Below are 21,872 nucleotides of genomic sequence, written 5' to 3' on the forward strand. Positions count from 1 at the left end.
ATTCGTAAGCCTTCACTGGCTACCTTAGGATTGTTTATCATTCTGACATTTTAAAAAGGCTGTCCAAATATATTTTCTTGAAAGAAACATTTATTTATGATCTTTATTGGTCAAAGTTTCAAACAAATCCAGAACAGGTGTTCACATTTTGAGCCTTTAGTGAAAGACACTATGTCACGCGTGAAATAAATGCTGATCCCGTGGGGTGCTCCCCTGATGCATTTAAGTACTGGGCTGATCAGTCAGAAGACAACCTATGTGACAGAATCTGCTCAGAAATCTGCTTGAAAAAGGGCATGATTTAAATCTCATGTGGTTTTTCACAACGTAAATGTACTGTAACTTATAATAATTTCAAAACAAACTCCCCAAGAATCAACTCTCTTTACATAAAAAAAATAATCAATTTATACTCTTCTTGAAAGAACTCCAACAATGTAAAATAAGTTCCAATTCCATATATATATAATATATGTACATTTATAACTTAGGTGCTCTGTTTCTCTATATAATTTTATTCATGCATCACGGCAGGGGTGGACGTGAGGGCTACAGGGGCCTCTCGGAGAAGGCAGTGTAGCTCCTCACCCTGGCAAACAGCAGGGGTGTGTACATCTTGTCGATCTCGAAAGCTGTGACCGCAGTCTCTCCAGTTGATCTGGAAAGAAAGCACAGAATCACTCGTTACCAGGAGATATCAACTCATTTGAAATCCTTGCCTATTTGCGGGGGGGGGGGGGGAGGAGCTTATTTTAGGCTTTAGCCTTTTTAAAATTTAATTCATCTCAGTCAATTCTAAATAATATAGTGTATTACAGAAAATTTGAAAAATTTAGAAAAATGTAAAGAAAGATCACTCATCATCCCATCACCCAGATACGGCCTCATGAAGCATCTCTTCCAGGCACTTCAACCTTGCTATCAAACTTTACTGCTGAGATCACACTCTACTTGTCATCCTGCTTTTTTAAACATTATGACATAAGCATTTCCTCACGTCATTAAATACTCTTCAGAAGCCATTTTTGTGGCTGCATAATATTTCACTGTCTGCTTATACCACATTTACTTAATTCTCCTTTTGTTGGAGGTGTAGGCTGTTTCAATACTTGGCAATTAAAAATTATGCTGTGATATTTTTGAATATGAACAAAACAAAACAGATCCCTAAGAGCAGAATTTCTAAGTCAAAGGCTATAGACTTTGTAAAGCTCTTGTTAAAATGTATTTTAGAAAGAATTATAATCCTAGAAGAGAATTTAATGAGTTCATATTTGCATGATCAACAGCATAATTTCAGGTTGGAGGGGAAGCAGGTGACGAGTTATATTACCACAGCTTTTAATTTTCTCCTAAAAACAAAAAAGGAGAAATAAACAAAAACATAAAATTCAAGTGACTTTATAGATATTATTATAAGGAAGTCAACGTGATCATTAGCAGTTACAAATGACGTCACTTTTTTCTCTTAAGATGTGATGCTTTTCATTTGCTTGGTCCTACTTCTGGGTTTGGTTTCTTTCTTTGAAAAGAAAAAAAGAAAAGATTCCACTTTACAAATTACTCAGAGAAGCAAAAAGAAGATAGTAGGACCAGTAGGTAAGGATGAGAAGAGAGAAAAATGCTCTTTCTCAGCTGTCAGGACCTCCCAGATGAGTGGGAAGAGTTATTCATAAGATGGAAATGTGACAGAGGAAGTTTTCAACAACGTGGTCGAGGTTGTGAAGGAGGCTAATGGAAGCTGACCTCACAACCTGCCTCTCAGAATTCTGATTTCGACTGGCATGGAGACCCTCGGGCACACACCGGTGTTCTTTCAAACCTAACAACAGCTAACATCTGTATCCACACGAACTGACATTTCACTTTCCTAATTCCTTTTTTTTAACTTTACTCATTTCTGCACTGTTCCTTTCTCACACATTCTCATCTGTTCATTAATTATTTCATACAAGTAAATCCTAACTCATAGGACAAAGAGCTTTAAATAGGAACCACTAATAGATTTGGCTTTGGAACACATGAAATCTTTTCAGCAGACTTACTTTCCTAACTACAACTTATTTTAAATCTGGGTATAATCCCTGGGGATAAACCAAATGGAAATAAGGCGAAAAATGATAAGACTGAAACATGGGAGAAGAAAAAAGGTCTGGTGCTTTACAACTGCCTTGAGTAAGCCAATGAATGAAGTCACGCACGGACAGCTTAGTGACCAGGCATCATCCACGCACGGAAGCTGCTCTCAACCCCACAGGGTAGGTGCCCACTCGCGTTACCATGGGCAATGGGCAGGAGCTCTGAATGCTCCACTTCCTGGTCCACTTTTAGTTTTTTTCCAGTTGGCCGTTTCCTTGGTTTGCAGGATTATTATGCTGTGGTTTTTCTTTGTAATCGAACGTTAACTCTGAGGAATCAAACCCTATCTGAGTCCCTCAGCTGAACAGGAAGGACACATCTAGTCTGTAACCTTGGGATTTTTACTGCATTCGCCTACTTGTAAGTAATATGACAAGAATGATGTATCCAGATGAGTTTGTTGAACCTCTGGTGGCCACTGGAACACAGCTGAAGCCCCACGTGAAAATTCTGATCGGCTTCTTGTACAGGGACACGGCGAAAATATCTGTATTTATAGTCAAGTGGTTTCTGTAAAAGAAGAGGTGCATGAGCAACAGTGAGGCCTCACTTCACTGACACAGAGACAGAGAGAAGGATGGTGCTACATCTATATGTAAATACCTCAGAAACATGTTAAGGTACATACTATCTGCACAGAGTAAACAGCTCTTTTGGTTATCAACTGAGAACATGTGTGAGTGCCTGGAAATACGCAAAGGACTCTAAACGCAGAAGGCTCTTCCCTCCGTCATCACCATCTCAGTCAGTCGTCACAACAACCCCAGGTGTGACGTGCGACCGCATCGTTGCCATGTGATGGCCGACAGGATGAGGACCCAGGGCGGGCAGCCCAGGGCCAGTGTCAGAGATGCGAACTAAAGCTCCTGTCTCCCATCTCTAAGCCTAGTATTTCCTTCTACTCGAAAACACTTGGGAATTTTTAAAGAGGGAAAGTGATAAACTGGTGAAGGCTGCAGAAAAAGCACTGAGTATAACTGATCCTTTGCGTTAACAGTAAAATAGTCAACGGAGAAATAGATGTGACAAGGTTCACTGGAATCACACTTCTGTAAATACTGCTAAAAACACGAGAATGTCGCCACCACGCACGGCTTCACTGAGTCATATTCTGCAGAGAAAACTGGTCGTCAGCATGGGAGTCCCTTAACTCTCTTATTAGATAAAATCTAAACAACTAGGGCCTCACGACTCCCCAGCTCTGACCTCAGGAAACTCACGGCCAAGGTCACAGTGATAGCAAGCAACTCTGCCCCTCAGACTGTTGCCCCCGATTCTGGGAGCCAGAGGGAGCCGGGGAAGCCACAGCCAAGGGCCACAGGACTCACAGATGAAACCCGCCCTAACTATTCCCATACATGGTGCTGGGAGTGGGAGGGATGGGGGGTGTTTAACACAAGAGAAACTTCATTCAAGAACTATATTAATTATAAAAGCACCAGGTAAGTATTTATTCTAACTACCTCACAACTGACTTCTTGAGTACACATTAGTGTTTTCAACCATGACTGAAAAAAGGCACATGGAGAAAAGTTGTGGAAAAAATTAGCCCCTTAATCTGTTAAGAGAATTTAAAATACTCTGGAATGTAATAATTCAGCCATCGTATTTGCTCGGCATTTTTTTTTTTCCTTTTGCAAGAAAAGGAAGAAGGAAATTATCTCACTTCAGCTTATTTCCAGTACAAACTGAAATTCTAAAAATATCCTTGTGAAAGAATTATCTCTATGAGTCCGTTTAGGAAGAAAATCTCCTAGGATTCAAAATGAGAAAAGCAAAAAACATAGTCATATATAACTGTACTAGTTATTTCACAGGAATAACTAATAGTTACTTTGGCTTTATGTTTTCATGCATAAAAAACCCGGACCAGAAAAGGAAACTTGGAGAAGAACAAATAAGTTGATCCAATAAAAAATAACCATATTATAGAAACCCTCCAGCTCTCCTCAGAGATATGCTGTAAGTCAACACCCATTTTGTATAAATTATGAAACAGTATTTTTTAACCTTTCTAATGAAGAATGCTTGAATGAGCAGGGTAAGGAAATTAAAAGAAAACTGCAATTCCACCTTGCATACTCACTTCTTCTTTTTTCTTAGTTATCACAGCAAATACTTTCGTCTGATTGTCTATATCTTGTGACAAGCGATAATGACCCAGTAGAATTGCATCAGTTCTAAAAATTAAAAAAAACCAACACTTTAAATCTATTAATCAGTAATGTGTATTTATTTAAGTAATCGAGAAAGTAATGGGTTAGTTAGAAGTGTTTATTCAACTTGCCTGAGGACAATCAGCTAGGATGTGAGTACACCTAGTTTCCAAGGCCCCAGACCTACTGAGGGACATCACTGGGGAGAGGCCCAGGGATCAGTTTTTGTTTTTGTTTTTTTTTCTTTTAGCCATGCTGCACACAGCTTGTGGGATCCTAGTTCCCCAACCAGGGATTGAACCTGGGCCCTCAGCAGTGAAACTGCCAAGTCCTAACCAATGGACTGCCAGGGAATTCCCGGGACTGGTATTTTTCACAAGTGCCCCAGAAGACTGCTTCTTTAATCCAGTATTATGTTACATAATCTGCAAGTTACCACCTAAAAGGTGGACTGGACAGAAAACTACAGAAAGACACTACCTGGTATTCCTGGTTCTTAAACGCGGAACAATGGACTGGGGCTCCTCAGGGGTGGTCAGCATCATCACGTGGCCATCTGGGAAGAACCTTATGTACCTGTGGAACAAGGAAAACACCAAAACACCACATGCAAATATAAAACACATCCTTATTTACTGGTACCGAAACCTATTTATTCATAGCTGTGAAACCAAAATGGAAATACCATGGACCAAAGAACTGGCAAAACATCATTGACACAAACATGACCTGTGAGGCCAACAGAAGAGAACCAAAGCATCTGTATGTCAAACAAAAGTGAGGCCCAATGCTATTACAGAGCAGTTACCATAGCCTACTCGTTTCTCAGTGACACTAATATCTGGTGAACAATAAGCCTGAATAACAGCACAAGCTATCTGACAAGGCAGAAGACAAGAAGGAGCTCTAAAATTACTTTATAGTAATTCTTAGGTTTAGAGGCCAGGAGGAATTAACTGATTTATCTTAACCTACTGGTTCTTTGAGTGCAGTTCCTGTTATAACACTGGATGAAAATACCGAGGGCCATTTTGTGGATAAATGCAAAAGCCACAAAGAACAGATGCCCAATAACTAACGAACCAATACTTGGAGAGAGAGAATTTTTCACTCACTCAGTTTACTACAGTTGTACCTGTAATATTCCACTTGGTGCCAGGCTCTATAGAAACCATCAAGAGACTGTTCCCCTTGACGAATATATGTGGTTTTACTGATATACACTCCTATAAAAAGAAACAGGTTTTTTAAAAAGAACATAATAAAAAACTTTTACAACCATGTAACATGTTTCCAGCTTTGTTTTTATTGTGGTTTCCTTTAAATATACTTATAGTACTCAGCTCTGTTACAGAAAATTAAGACTGTGTATTTCTCAAAATCAGCACAACAGGTCACCATTGCTCTAAAGAGTTCAACTTACCATCAAACCGAACACGCGGCCTTTCTAAAAACATCTCTCTCCAGGATGTATATGCAACAAGTTTAATACAGCTTCTGCCCCAAACTTTCAAGCAGGCCAAACGCCATATTTCAGGGTCTCTAGGTAATAAAAGCACAACATCAATACATATAACAGGTGAGTCCCTATCCGCACTCAGACACGAGAAGCACTCCTGCCACCAGCCATCTTCTATTTGGCAATACTGGTTGAGTGCCAGCCAGGCACTGTCCTGGGCACTGGGGACAGACTGATGGACAGGGCAAAGGCCCTGCTCTTTTACAGGGAAAGCAACCAAAAAAGAAGAAAACGAGAGAAACGTTTCAGGTACTGTGCTCAGTATGAAAAGAAACAAAGCAGAGTAAAAGGACAAGGACGATGGTGGTGGGGAAACAGAGACTATTTTTTTCTGGGCAGGTGTCTACGGTGACGAGGAAGGGTATCCTGGCAGAAGCCACAGCACGCAAGGCCCAAGGGCTGGAGTGTGGCCAGCGTGTTCAACAAGGAGCGAGAAGGATCATGTGGCTGCAGCAAAGTGACTGGGTGAAGTGCAGACTACGTGCGTGGAGAGGCGGTCAGGGGCAGGTGACGTAGTGGTCTACAGGTGGGAGTGGCCCTTTGAGTGAAGTGGAGGCCACTGGAGGGTTCTGAGCATGACTGATGCTTTTAAAAGATGACTCTGGTGGTCTACGGAGAATGTGCTCCCGGTGTGTAAGAGCGGAAGCCCAGAGACCACACAGGATGCCAATGCCATAATCCAGACCAGGCCTAATGATGGCTGAGCCAGAATGGTACTCGGAGAAACAGTGAAACGGTCAGACTGGAGATCAGTTTTGAAGAGAGCACCAACCCTAACCCTAACAAGACTTTGTCATGGGATTACTGCAAAAAGCGAAGCAACTGACATGGTTCTAATACGACTCAAAATAATTTTAACGCCATCTTTAACTGAAAACATTCAGTTTTAAAGTTGTAGGAATTACTTATATTGAAGCCAGACTGCAAAAAGAGATAAGCCCCTCAAATTTACATTGCAACGTATTTAAATTTTTTTCTTTTAACGAATACTTTTATAACCAAGTTTTATCCTACCCCTGAAAATTTATTTTCTTAATTCCCTTTTTGTTTTCTCATGTGTAATTAAAAGTTAATGGAATAACAGTGCTAGAGACCCCAATTTCAAAAGGCTGGGTCAATCCACTAGGTGCTTGATAGGTACTCATTAAACAGAAATGCACACAGAATCACCAAAAAAACCCCCAAAGGCTTTAAAGTAATTCAAATGTTATACCCAAAACACAAGACTCCAAATGAAATTAGGTTATTTAAAAACAATGCGTCTGAGTTTTAAGAACTACATAAAGTTATAAAAAAGTTCTAGATGCTAAGGATAAAATATTTATTTTTATATAAGACATTCATAAAGGATTACCTGTCCTAAACAAAGTTACACTAAACTATGATTATTCTTCACATAACCAGATTTTAAAAGTATAACTCTTTTCCCAATTTTACTGAAAAATACTTGACGCACATCACTGTAAAAATGTAAGGTGTACAGCACAATGGTCTGATCTACATCTATTGTGAAAGAAACCACAATAGGTTTAGTGAACATCCATCATCTCATACAGATACAAAAAAAGAAAAGGTCTCCTGCGATGAGAACTCCTAGGGTCTACTCTCTTAACAACTCTCTATTGTATGGCGATGGTAACCATAGTCATCATGTTGTACATTACATCCCTAGTACTTATTTGTACCTTTTGACCACCTTCCACCCTCCCCCACCTCTGGTAACCACAAGTCTATTCTCCTTTTCTATGTAGACGCCACATGTAAGTAAGATCATACAGCATTTGTCTTTCTCTGACTTATTTCACCTAACATAATGCCTTTAGAGTCCATCCATGTTGTCACAAATGGTAGGATTTCTGCATTTTTCATGGCTCAATAATATTCCATTGTTTATATATACCACATGTTCTTTATCCATTCATCCATCCACGGACACTTAGGTTGCTTCCATGTCTTGGCTATTGTAAATAATGCTTCTATGAACATGGGGTGCAGATATGTTTCAGAGTTAGTGTTTTTGTTTCCTTTGGATATATATTCAGAAGTGGAACTGCTGGATCATATGGTAGATCTATTTTTAATTTTTTGAAGAACCTCCATACTGTTTTCCATAGTAGCTATACCAATTCATGATCCCACCAACAGTGCGAAAGGGTTCCCTTTTCTCTACCTCCACATTTATCTCGTCTTTTTGATGATGGCCATTCAAACAGGCATGAGCTAATATCTCACTGTGGTTTTGATTTGCATTTCCCTAATGACTAATGATGCTGAGCAACTTTTCACGTACCTGTTGGCCATTTGTATATCTTCTTTGGGAAAACATCTATTCAGGTCCTTTGCCCATTTTTTAATTAGATTTGGGTTTTTTTGCAATTGAGTTGTATGAGTTCTTTATACATTTTGGATATTAACCTCCTATCAGATATACGGGTTGCAAATATTTTTTCCCAGTCCATTGGTTGTCTTTTCACTTTGTTGATATGTTTTTCACCACTGCCAGAGTTGCTTAAAAAAAAAAACAGTAAGTACCTGGCACAGATATAGAATCCTCTGCACACCTGTGACAACTGCTCTAACGATCTGAGGTCCAGGTCGCTCGACACCACCCATCGGAAGATGTACATCAGGACCTCCATCGGCAGCGCTGCAAAGGAAACTATCCTCTCAGTGACTCTCCTTCCTATACATCACTCTGCTGTCACGTTCTCCGTGCAGATATCCTTATGTATTCCTTAAATTTTATAAACCGCACCTTCAGTACTGCTCAGAGCTACAGCACAAGTATATTTAACTACCCAGAAGTAATAATGGTTCCTAACACCAAGACACAAAATATCTTTGTTTTTTCAGTATTGAACAGATCCGAAGGTATTTTTATAAAGTATCCCTTTCCCTTGGAAGATCATTTCATCATTAAGATACATAAAAATTGATATGTTAGAAAAGTAGTCTAGTATGTATGCGTGCGTATGCATTTGTTAACATTAAAAAATTATTTCCATCTCCTTGGAAATTTTCAATTGTCCTCCTCTGGAAAGTCCCATAGCTAATTAAACAACATTTAACATATGAAAAGAAAAAAGAAAAAAACCATCAATTTGTAAACATTCAGCCCATCTCAGGACTACCGCCCAACTCGGCTGAAGTGCCTGATGCCAGCGCTCCCCCAGTTCTCTGAGGGCCGCCCCAACTCACACATTCACCCTCGCAGAGCATCACTGGAAAAAGAACGGCACCCTTTAACGACTGTGCTACAAACTCCACTCTACTTCGGATCTTGAAGAGCTTATCAGCATGCACAAATTAATTACAATCAGATCTCCCACCATACTTTGAACTAGAGCAACTGTCTGACAAACTATTTGACCTTGTAAGTTTGGAAAACGTAAGTCTAAGGAAAAGTATTTCTCACTGAGTTATAACGACCATGAAGTCACACCTGATATGTGAGTCTGACTGCTCTCAAGTTCGGGCTGACACAGTTTGAGCACAGACTCCTGAAACGTGAGCTGCTGCTGGAAGTAGGACAGGAGGTCTGCCATCTTGCTGTCATCATCAGTATCTTCGATGCTGAGAAAAGAAGGGAGGTGAGTGAACGCAGTGCCACCGCTTAGAAAATGATTTTCCACAGTACTTTCAAAATCTGCTTTAGAAAAAGTCATCTAAAAGCAAACTTCTTACTACTTTTTTTTTTTATGTGATAAATGGTTACCCTGCCTTGCAAAGGAGTACCATACCAACTTTTTGAAGAAAAAAGCTTCAGCAATTTTAATTCCCACAGAGAAAGAATTAGAATTTTTGGATACAGGTGTTGAGATTTAATTAATTAGTTTTATGGTAAATAGAGATTTGATGAATTAGTAAAAAGATACTTTCAAATGATTTTTTAAAATCTTACATAAATATATCCTTTTAAGTGACCATAATCCATTGTAACTGGATAAAAATAAAATATACAAATGTTATCTGAGGTGCTTACTTACCAAGGGTTTTCTAACGTATGTGCCTTATCACCCTACCTTTAGAGAGGAAAATACGTAATTTTAAAAAGCAGGGTCCACAAATAATTTATCAGTATAAACAAATACATAGTTAGAGTTCTAGAAGAATATATAGCTTTCCATTTTTGCTAATAGTAACCTTAAAAATGATCAGACTTACAAAAAGGTTGGATGAGGATGAAGTTAGAAAACCAGGATGGGCTTATTACAAGACAACAAAGGGCACGTGCGGCTGAGGCTAGATGGACTGCAGGGCTATGCTACCAGCTTTTTACAGAAGGCAAAAAAAACTGCAGAGGCTTTTAGGGCCTGTTAAGTCTGATAAGAAAATAAACTGTACCCTTAAAGAACTTTCATAGCATCCGGGTTTGTGTAACAGGACGGGAGAGAAAGAAATGTTTCTTTAATGTTTTAATACAACCTTTCTTAACAGCACTTGGCATCTATTTATACAACTGGCTAAGAGCTAGGTCTAAAGGACTCTACCCAAATTTAAAGAAGGTTTAGAAAAAGCCCAAATGAGTCCTTTTGAGTATGAACTACCTCACGTTATTAAATCTAATTTAGTGAACAACATTATCAGCCCCAAACAGACAATAAATGCTGACTTCATCAGGATTTTTTAAATATGGCTTAGCCAAAGCTTAAGTGTTAATACTATAAGCAGTTAAACAGCACTGGCAATCAACGTTAAGTTATCGATAAAGGTAACCTCTTAATTGTTTCATGGCAGAAGTAATATAGTATCTCATCACCAAAATTCTATTTTTCTATGTACTGCTCATTTTAAACCTGACATCCTCTTGTGGGGACAGACTCTCTTCGCTTTGGGAGAGAGAGGGGTTAAGCCAATACAATTTTATAACTGTTTTACACACAGCTTCAAAAGTATTGGCTTAAAAATATGTTCTCTTGGTCTCTGTCCATATTAACAGTCAATGCTACTCCATGACCGTGATGCCAATGGCATCTGTACTACAATGAAACACGGTTTCTCTTAGGAGCGCTTATGTCCGGCCCCTGTGTTTTTAAACAAATGTTACCGTCTTAACAGTATTCTATCTACAACAAAGTCTCGTTAGAGTCCAGCATTTTCCTAATAAAAAGCCTTTTAAAAGATGTATCATTTCAAACGGATACAAAAGGAGAAAGACTAGTGTAATAAAACACTATGTACCAAATTTCAACCATTAACATTTTTCAGGCTTGTCCTGATCACGTTTCAATAGTTTTGACTTTATAGGTTTCAGAAAGTTGAAATGTGTCCTTTAATTTACTTTCAGTAATCGTTTTTATTAAAAAAAAAAACAAAAACCTCTTTCACCACCTAATTTTTGTTACACCTGTTTAAAATATGCATTTCTATACTTTACTCTTAAAATTTCCCTAATTAAAAAATTTCTACAACTTTATAAACAAGTCTTTATACTAAAGACTATATAACAACAGAATTAGCACCGTCTTCTTATCATTATCATGTTAAGAGTCAACAGGGCAAAGACGCTTAACTTTAACAAACTCTATATATTACTGTCTATCAAATTATGTACGCACTAGCTGTTTCCAACGCCATCACCATCTGGAGACCGGGTATAAGTAATCTTGAACTCTATATCCGGTACAAGTTGCATAGCCCTACGATAAAACTTGATGGCTAAAAGAAAAAATAAAGCTAAATTAGCTATGACCAAACATTTTTGTCATTTCCTTTGATTACCCTAACTGTGGTTTAATTTGGTAACTTTCTTTATAAACAGCCACATTCCCTTTTTCTACGTGCAACAGTAGCAGTGAGCAAACTTATTTCCAAACCCTACTAGTCAGAAATAATCTTTTTCTAAAGCTCTCACGTTATAGATACTTAAGATGTTGCATTTTACTCTTATCTTTTAGCCCATCTTTTCCCTCTGCCTCTCACATATTGTTAGAAATGATCTTATATGTGGCTGTCTTTCTCTGTGCTTTGAAAATGCCACTGCTGCAGCCCCAACAAAAAACACCTTTAAGCAAACTTCTTTCTAGGATGCAGAGTTGAGGAAAATCAAATGTTTCCTCCTGAGTAGAATAAGGAGAAGGGTTTTTCGGAATGTATTGGAATTTATTCTTCAAATCCAACTTCCTTTAGTCCAGCTGCCTCTTAAAACCTGTTTTTAAATAAATCTGCTGGCCAGGTGGTTTAGAACTAGAACACTGAACGGTCTCTCCCGCAGAGACACAGCACAGAACCTGGGGCTGCACAAGCCGACTCGTTCTTTCCCCACAGATGAAGTCCATTCAGTTCAGTCCACTCTGCCATGTTCTGCTACTCTGGGTGAGTGACTGTAAACTACGTGGAGACAGGAGTCTCACAGGCTAATAAAGACCGTGGCGGGATATCACCACTTGGGCCCTTTTCATATCTCAGAGTGAAAAAACCCCTAGAAGAAACTTGCAAATAAATGCAGTAATTTTGAAAATGTTATTTGGGGGGCATTTTCAAACCACTCAAGTGCTAGCATTTTTTTCCATGCCCCAATGAACAGCTATTCTATCAGGAAATGAAAGGCCAATTACAAACCTAATCTGGTAAACAGCCCCACCACTTGGTTTACTTACACATTTCTACTGGCCTAAGAAAAGAGACAATTAAGGCTGAAGAGTATTCCTTCTCTAAAATGTACATTAGAATTTAGAAAGCATGTACATGTTCCTCCATCTATCCTTTATAGTCTCCTCCTCTGAAATAACGTTCACCTATAAAAGGAGCATATCCTATTTTTTCAATAGCATATCCCGCTATTTTTCAATAAGCAACAGTATTTTTAAGACTTTGATAATGAAGAATAAATACTAAACCCTAAATGTAGAAAAAGGTTATTTTACTAATCCTACCAATATGATGATGTTTCTCAGCAATATTTTTTGGAAAGAGACAGGTTATATAAAAATACAATTTTTATTTTTTAAAAATCAATTTCAAATATAGAGACTGATGTTCTGTATAAATATATTCTATTTAAAAAAAAAATTGGTGAATAGCAAAGAGTTCTTGTTCAAAACTGTCAAGACAAGATGATCCTGGGACCTGAGTTTTTACCTTCATAGAGAGCTCCATTTTGTTCTTCTTCTACTGCTTTTAGGAAGAGTTCTCGAGCCTATAAAAATAAACAGTGAAAAACAATTTCTGAAAATCTGTACTAAAAATGAGTGTGGGTGGTAGAAGGACAGCCTTTTCAACAAACGGTGCTACAACAGTTAGACATCCACAGGCAAAACAATGAATGTCAACCTCAACTTCACAGCTTACATAAAAAGTGACTCGAAAATGGATCAAGGACTTAAAAGTGAAACTTCAAAAACTTTTAGGAAAAAAAAGAAAGAAAATCTAGGAGACTTGGGCGAGGAGTTCTCATACTTGACACCAAAAGCACAATCTATAAAAGGAAAAACTGATAAATTAAACCTCATCAAAATTAAAACTTTTGCTCTGTGAAATTCCCTGTTAAGAGGATGAAAAGACAAGCTACAAAGTGAAAGAATTTACAAGCCACATATTCAACAAAGGACTTGTATTTGGAATACATAAAGAACTCTCAAAACCCAACAGTAAAAACATGAGCAATCCAATCAGAAAAGACAAACAGGTATTTATTTCACGGAGGGGCGTATAAAGATGGGAAACAGCACATGGAAAGATATTCAACATCATTAGCCATTAGGGAGATACAAATTAAAATCACAAGGAGGTATCACTACACACCTATCAGAATGGCTAAAATTTAAAAGTCATGACAACTCTAAATGGTGACGGGGATGTGGAGACACTGGATCACTTATACACTGCTGGAGGGAACATAAAATGGTGCAGACGCTCTGGAAAACAGTTTGCAGTTTCTTTTAATCAAACATGCACTTACCGTACAACTTAGCAATTGCACTCTTAGGCCAGAGGGATGAAAACCCATGTTCATGCAAAAACCTGCATGTGAATATTCATAGCAGTTCTAGTAATAATAGCCCCAAACTGGAAAAAAACCCAAATGTCCCTCGACAGGTGAGTGGTCAAACAAAGCGGGGTACGTGAACACCATGCAACACGACTGAGCGGTAAAAAGCAACAAACTACTGACACACACAACAACTGGGACGGACCTCAAAGGAATTAAACAACACTTTTTGAATATCAAAATTATAGAAATGGAGGGCAGAGTAGGGGTTGCCAGTGGTTAGAAATGGCTGGGGAGAGGGTGGGGAAGACAGCGTATAACTATCAAGGTAGCAAGAGGGAGCCTTGTGGTGACAAAACAGTTCTGTATCTTGATTGTGGTGGTGGTTACATGAAGCTACACGGCTAACTGCAGAGAGCTGTTTATACACATACACACAGTGAAGTGTTTGGAAACCTGAATAAGCTCTGTGGACTGTACCAAGGTCTACTTCCTAGAAGTCTAGCTACGGAAGATGTCACCGTCAAGGGAGGACGGGAAGGGTGCACAGGACTCCCCTGTGCTATGAATCTGTGATTATTTCAAAATTAAAATGAAACAAAACAAATATGGACGTTTTTAGTTATCATGGTAATGTCGATTATTAAACGGCAAATTTTTGTAAAGAAAAACTTGGGTCTGATGGTATGAAGATGACAACCCCTGTGGAGTAACAGGATACAGTCAGCTCTCCATATCCCTGCTCTCTGCATCCTCGGATTCAACCAACTGCAGATCAAAAATATTTGAAAAGAATTCCACAAAGTTCTGAAAAGCAAGACTTGAATTTGCTGCGCACTGGTAACTATTTACTCAGCATTTACACTGTACTTACAACTATTTACAGAGCATTTACATTGTACTAGGTATTATAAGTAATCTAGAGATGATTTAAAGTATACTGGAGGATGTGCATGGTTATACGCAAATGCTACACCATTTCATATAAGGAAGGTGAGCATCCACGGACACCGAGGGACAAATGTTGTGAAAACTGAAATGGTGGGCTGTGTGTACTTTGTGTGAACAAGCACTAGGAAAGAGGTGAACCATTAGAAAGCATTCAAAATTTTCCAGGATAAGGAAGTAATTACTGCATCACTATAAATCTGTTCAACTCAAAATATAACAAAATATTGCATTATGACCTTTGGGAAGGTGTTAACATTTGAACCAATTTTTTCCCCTTTCGGGCTTCTGTTAACAGATTCAGAGGCATCTATCTTTTAGACCAGCTGAATCTCAGGGGTGTATATTACCAAAGAGTTCCGGCAAGACTGTATACCTGTAGGAAAGAAGGAGTAATGTATCATCCAAAGACCTACAAAAAGTGGTGAGGGATGGATACCCTGGCACGCTTGTCACCATCTTTCCAAGTACAACGCCCATAACACTTAACTTTTCTTCTTTTGCCAGCTCCTGCTTTCCTCTGGTGTCTGCTGCTCTCAGTGAAGAGCCTCTCGTTGCTCTCCAAGGTCGAGATTCTAAATTGCTCGAGCCTCCACCTGGGGCAAGTTCAAACATCCACTGAGCTCGGAACCTCTGGAGTTGTGCCTGAGGGGAGAAGAATGTTTCAGGACCCACCAAGGAAGAGGAGCTCAACTCTGGAACAATCTTGTCGATAGGTCCAACACCGATGTCCACACATATACATATGCTAAGATGAGAAAACACTGTCTTTAAATTATTAAATTACTGAATACTACCATTAAATACCTGTTATCTTCCAAGATAATTTTTTGCTTAAGACTTTGAAGAAATCGTGAAATTCTGCCTAAAATAAGATTCTCTATACAGGAGAAATCTAATGGTATGAGAAAATCAAATTTTAATTGGAATTGAAAATATAAGCCATCACTTAGGGACTGAACTTAGATGCTTTCAAACATATCTTGCCTTGGAATACATCACCTCAAAATTCTGTATGCGAGCCCCAAGTCTTTCTTTTAATAACCTTTCTCTTTTTTAAAAGAAATTATTTTTTCTAATACATATCATTAAAAAGAATCTAAACATAGAAAAAGTGAAACCCCCTCTGTGGCGGGCTCTGCTGTGCTGCCCAGACCCCCCCATTAGGAACTGCTGGGAGTGCCACAGAAGAACAGCCCTCAGCCCTTGCCCTGCGGCAGGGCCTCAGGGAGACCACACCCCTTCCCAGGTGCTCCCCACCCAACCACTGATCAACAAGAGTGATCAAAGACCCTGCTCTGAAAGGTCATTCTTCCCCTGCTCTGAGGAAGTCCTCAGAACTTCCGCAGGATTAACTGAGCTGGTCCACCGAGACTGCAGAGCAGTCCAGCTCCCCCAACCCACTCCGGCTTCGCTCCCTGCCTCCCTGGCACAGGTGCGGACCCCAAGAGCACTGCTTAATAAACCTCTTACATCCACCTCAGAGTCTGCTTTCTGGGAACCCAACCTGGGATGCCCTTCCCCCAAAAGAAGGCCATTGGTAATTGGATTGTATATATTAGTGCTGGCTTTTTTTTAAAAAAGTACAGATTTAAAACATGAAAGTTTTTAATAATTTTTCTCTACATTCTTCACACTGCTTTGACTCCCACCTTCCTATTTCGAATGTAACACATATACCTCTGACTTAAACATGTGGGATCTTCGCTCCCCGACCAGGGATCGAACCCGAGCCCCCTGCATTGGAAGCGCGGAGTCTTAATAACCACTGGACTGCCAGGGAAGTCTTAGTAGCACTTTTAATGTCTACTAGATGGTGCACTCCAAAGGCACAAGTATTATAAAGATTACAAATTCAGTAAGAAGCACTTAACTAATTACAATGAATATTTTTCTATTTCGATGCACAAATCCTTTAAAACGGCTGCAGAATATTTCACTGTATGGATGCATCATTACTTAACACAAGTGATGGATATTTAGGTTGTACTCCATTTTTCCATATAAACAATGCTACAATAAACATTTTTGTATGTGTATATTTACTCACTTCCCCTATTATTTCCTTAGGATTAATTTCCTAGACGTAGGATTGCTGGTTCAAAGGGAATGTATGTTTTTCATTTTGATTCATATTGCTAATCTTCCCTCCAAAAAAGCTGTAGCAACTTATGCTTTCATGTATACTGCGTTAGTGTTCTCAGAGCCTGGACAGCAATAGGCATTATTCACTAATCTGATCTTTTTTTTTTTTTTTTTTTAAATTCTTTGCTGATTTAATTTGTATTTTAAAAAAATTATTAGTGAGGCTGATTATCTCTTCTAATGTTTCATAAATATTTATATTAATTTTTTCCATTAGTTGTCCATTCCTATCATTCTATCCTATGTTCTTACTACTTTTATAAGGATGTTACATCTATATCAGAGATATTAATCCTCTTCCCCTAGACGGTAAATAGTTTTCCCAGTTAATTATTTCTCTTGATTTAGGAGATCTTTTGCTATATATAGGTTTTAAACTTTTAGGTGGTCAAATCTGTCTATCTTCTTCTTTAAGGTGATGGGTTTTAGTCATGCTTATGCCTTGGTTTGAACACTTTAAACCCACATATTGAATTACACAGCAGCAATTACTGATATTCCTTTTTACAGAAAAAGAAATCTACAACATAGGTATAACTGAAGTATTCCAAAAACCGGTATGAAGATACAGCTACATTCAATGCAAATAAGAACCTATGAATCTTCATAATTATGACCAACTCCTCTTATGTATGGAAAGCAACAGAATAAGAACTAAATGCACAAATGAAGAAACATGCCTGCAAATCTGTCTCAGCAGGGCGTTCGTTTTCATCATCATCTCCTGCCCTGACAGCATCGTCAGAATGACAATCTTCCTCAGCTTCTGCCTGAGTGGGGGAAAGCAAACAATGCTCAAGAATAAGCAAACACGGTTTCCCTCGGTAACCTACATCTCCTATTCAGCTACCTGCCCAGTGAAACACAGAGCTGCCTCTCTCTAAATATCTTCTTCGCAGGTAAGTTAAGTGATTCCAGTCAGAAAAATCTGATACTTTTATTTTTTAATACTGTAGAATAAACAACTTCACTGGGCTCCAGCTTAAAATGTTTTGGTAGGTGGTTAAAAAGGACAACTTTGCTTCAGAAAATAACAGTTGGTGGTACAGAGTTCAAATAGTTTTTGTTTCATGGATCTCTTAAGACCATATATAGTCCATATATGGTTGTCCCTTCTTTACACAAACTGGAATGTTATTAATGTGTGAATGACTTTAGTCTAATAATATTTTAAATGTACTAGAAAAGCTCATTCAAATCAAAGACATGTAAGAGTGAAGGTTTTTGTAAAGAAGCTCCTTCCATTTTATTTTATTTTTTTTTATAAATCCAGATTTTCATATATTGGATTGACTTAAAGTGGAATAAAGCTGGGCTGGAACTACTGTGCACAGCTTGGGACTTAATAGAAGCCTCAGGTCAGTTTCCTTCCATTTTATCCTTTTATTCTCCATAAATGTTTGCTAAACAAACCTGGATCCTGTGTTCCAGTGAAAATGAAATATTGCCTAGGTGCGGTCTATTACCTAACACACCTATTAGCAAATAAGACTTGCTCAACACTTCAAGTGTTCAGTCCTACAAAGAAATGTGGCAATCAGGGAAGTGACTTCGAAGGTTAGTTAGAAATAAAAATAATAAAACCTATTTAATTTCACTCATTCCAAACATGGTAAGTTTTACAATTGCCAATTTGGGTTGTAATTTGTTCCCAGGACTAAAATGTCTGTATTAACACCTATCTTTGAGCACAGCAACCAGAGATACTTGCACTACTTCATAGCACAACACAAACAAGCCTGGCTCCCTATCTTATCTCTGGCAACCAGACTTGCAACAGAGGTGCCTGTAAGACACAGAACTAGTTAGTACGTGGTAAAGTGCTTGGCACCCTGGAAAGGTTAAATCAGTGAAGAAATAAATGAGAAGGGCTGAGCCTCGGATCATTTTCCAGAAAACTGGAAAATGTGAGCAGTAACGCACTGTCAAATACATTTTTTTAAGTCTCTTTAAGCTGAGAGCTTTTCCTACTCAGATCATCAGTAATGGGAAATTACACAATAAAAGGGTTTGACTTTACAGATCTAAGAAGTGTATTTCTCTCTCTTCTCAAATAAGGGTCTGCTTTATTACTATAAACTCTAAGGACAGCTAATGGAAGGGGACCTTGGTCCCTGGGGTATCTCAGTAATTCAGCCTCTACCTCTGGCCCAGCAGCCCCACCAAACTGACTTCAAGAGCTCCCCCTGCTCTCTCCAGCCCCGCGCTTTTGCACGTGCTGCTTGCTCTCTGCATCTGGAATGCCTGCATCCTCTTCCTCCTCACTTGGCTACTGCTACTCATCCTTCAAGATTCAGCTCAGGGATTATCCCAGGAGGAAACAAATTCTGATCCTTTCACTTGCCTCTTTTGTTTTCCCATTACACGTGTGCTGGTATCACAGCACTTAAGACTTGTATTGAGATTTCGTCTCTTTCACTAGAATCAGTGCACTGGCATCACGATCTGAGGTCTGGCACTATGCCAGGCTGATAATAAGTGCTCCAAAACATGAATTAACAAATAAAATGCCATGAGGATATATAATGCGTATCTCAAGGATGAGGTAAGGAGACAGGAAGCCTATAATACAGACAGCATCTTTCTTCTCCCCTGAGCTGTGTTAATAGAGCTCTCATCCACTAAAAGACTTTGATTTTGACAGTATGATGACAATAACAAGAACCATCAAATTTGGGGTTTTACTATGCTCTTCAACTCAAATACCACTTGAAATAAGTAGGTCTTCGACTGTCATCCAGAAATTTTCACTTTGTTTTTCATAACTGAGTTTGACCTAACATCACCTTTCACTAGAGTAGCTCATGTGTTCATCCTTTTACTGTTTTACACATGGGACTAATGAAATACAGAAAGTTAAGTGCTTAATCCTGGTCAGAGAACTATTTCTGAAAGTTTAAAAGCATAGTCAATTAGTGTTTTTCTATTCACCAAATTGACTTCATAAAATAAGTTCATTCAACCATTCGTGTATTCAGTAAACACTTGGGTGTCTACTATAAGCTAATGAGTTTGGTATCATTTCACTCTTGAATCACTCAACTTTAGCCAGAGATTAGTTTCTCGGATGGACAATTTATTTGAAGCCAAAGCAAAGCAGCATGGGTCAGAGACTACATATGCCAGCACGCACTAGCCCCATGGAATCTGCTTTGTCAATTTCTGGAGCTTTGCTCAGTTCCTCCATTTGGACCGCACTGACGCTGCTTGGGCCCTCACTGCCGTGTAATGAGACAAAATCCCTCCAACCCCAAGCCGCCAGGACCGCCAGCCAAAACCCTGCCCCAAGAACTGCCGCGTCCTGGGGCAGGTGCCTCCTAAACCCAGGACTCCTTAAGGGGTCAGAACGGCAGCTCCGTGGGCAGGCTTTTGGGGTGGGGGGCGGCGATCAACAAGTGTCTCCACTTGCCAAGGCTCCCTCCCGATTTCAGATGCTGCGACGGCTCACCTCAATCTACGCTCGCTTTTATTAAAGGGACGAGATTGGTTCAATGCCCTCAGCAGGCCGAGAGGCATTTTTCTCGGCCGTCCAGCAAACCCGCTCTGCTCACCTGGAGACCCAGCTGGGGGGCTCGGCAGGAAGGAACCCCGGGGAGCGGGCAGGGCTAGCAATGTCCGCCACCCTCAGGCCAGGGCCCCAGGATGGTGGTAGCCGTGCAGCTCCCAACCCTCGCAGGTTTCCCCTCTCCACTTCCCCCGGTGCTCCCCGCAGGCCCGGGCCGTCCCGCCCGCCGCCCGCCCGAGCTCCTCGGCGCTTTACCATGCCGGCGGGCCGGCCGGCCGCGGCCGAGGGGCTCTCGGCGCCCCCTCGGCACCGCCCCCGCGAGGAGGTGCCCCGGGAGTCCGGTGTCTACTCCTGCCGTCTGGTGCAGCGGGACTTAGTAGAGTTCTCGGTCGGAGAAGCGCACCAGGCAGCGGCAGTAACTGCGGGCCCGGCGTACGGCAGCCATTTTCGCAGGGCAGAGGGCCAGATCGCGGCGCGCTGGGGCGGCGGCCGGGGACTCGCGGAGCGCAGGGACGCCTGGGGCCCGCCGAAGCCGAGGACTGTGCGCGCACCGGAGCGTCGACCCTGCTGGAGACCCCGGACGCCGCAGCGCAGATACCCCCTGCCGCGGAAACCTGCGCCGGCGCAGCGAGCATGCGCAGTGCTGACCCGCCGCCGCCCGCGTGGGCCGCCCTGCTCCGCAGCCCGCGCACTTCCCTGTGGAGGGCGAGGGGCGTTCGCTTGCTGTGTGCGCGAGGGACAGCCCGGATGAGGTCAGCCCGGGGTGCCGAAGGCCAAACTCAGCCTACTATTCGGTTCAGTGAACTTACGCAATCTTGAACAGGAGTTAACTCAAATTTAGAGTTGAGACCCTAAGGCAAGCGGCCCGAAGGCATCGAATTGGGTGCTCGGGACGGTCACTACACGATCCTCGGCGACTGTGGTTAGAGTCCCACTCCGGGATTGCAGGGAGACAGTTAAATTCCACTATCGTCACAGGCTGTTATAACGACTAAACTTTTTAAAGACACGGTCTTGGAGGCTGAGAAAGAGGCGCTCAGGAAAGCAGCGGGAGGAGAGAAAACAGCCCCTGCAACGCCCGTCTCACTACAGATCCCATCATGCAACGCGGGAGGACGTTGCGGCTCTACGGCTCCGAACCCCGAGTCCTGCGGAGACGGCTCCCGCGGCGCACTGGGATTTGTAGTCCGCCGTTCCGCGTAGAGCGCCAGCCCTCACTTGCCGTCCGGACTCCGCTTCTTACAGCCCAAACACCTGATTTCATTTCCGCAGAAGGCACTCTTGTTTGTCAGGCGGAGTATGATTTTCCCACACTTTACATTGTTTTAAATACTGAATTTTTCATGCTCTCTGCTCTGTGTAAACCTAGTCTTGGGGCTTCTTACCTTCATTCAGCAAACATTTATGGAGTTTTCTAAAGTTTCTACTAGGTGTGGGGTACTAATAGTCATCAGGTTTCCAAGATCCTACTCGTGGTTCCACGAGTTCACAAGAGTTTAAATCTCTTATCCATTATTTTCTTTTATTCTA

General features: G+C 40.6%; 1 protein-coding gene across 1 annotated transcript; it reads right to left on the reverse strand.

Moving 5' to 3' along the window:
• Nucleotides 1-72: 72 nt before the first annotated feature.
• FBXO9 (F-box protein 9) lies at nt 73-21,033 on the reverse strand. The gene is given in 14 exon segments (XM_061194966.1): nt 73-658; nt 2,498-2,649; nt 4,226-4,319; nt 4,776-4,871; nt 5,431-5,521; nt 5,719-5,837; nt 8,347-8,461; nt 9,257-9,387; nt 11,373-11,472; nt 12,895-12,952; nt 15,182-15,337; nt 17,518-17,607; nt 20,598-20,683; nt 20,686-21,033. Coding segments are annotated over 14 exon segments (1,689 nt in total). The 5' UTR covers nt 20,978-21,033; the 3' UTR covers nt 73-549.
• Between the last annotated feature and the right edge of the window lie 839 nt (nt 21,034-21,872).

The sequence above is a fragment of the Eubalaena glacialis genome, chromosome 7 (assembly GCF_028564815.1).
Source record: "Eubalaena glacialis isolate mEubGla1 chromosome 7, mEubGla1.1.hap2.+ XY, whole genome shotgun sequence".
NCBI lineage: Eukaryota > Metazoa > Chordata > Mammalia > Artiodactyla > Balaenidae > Eubalaena > Eubalaena glacialis.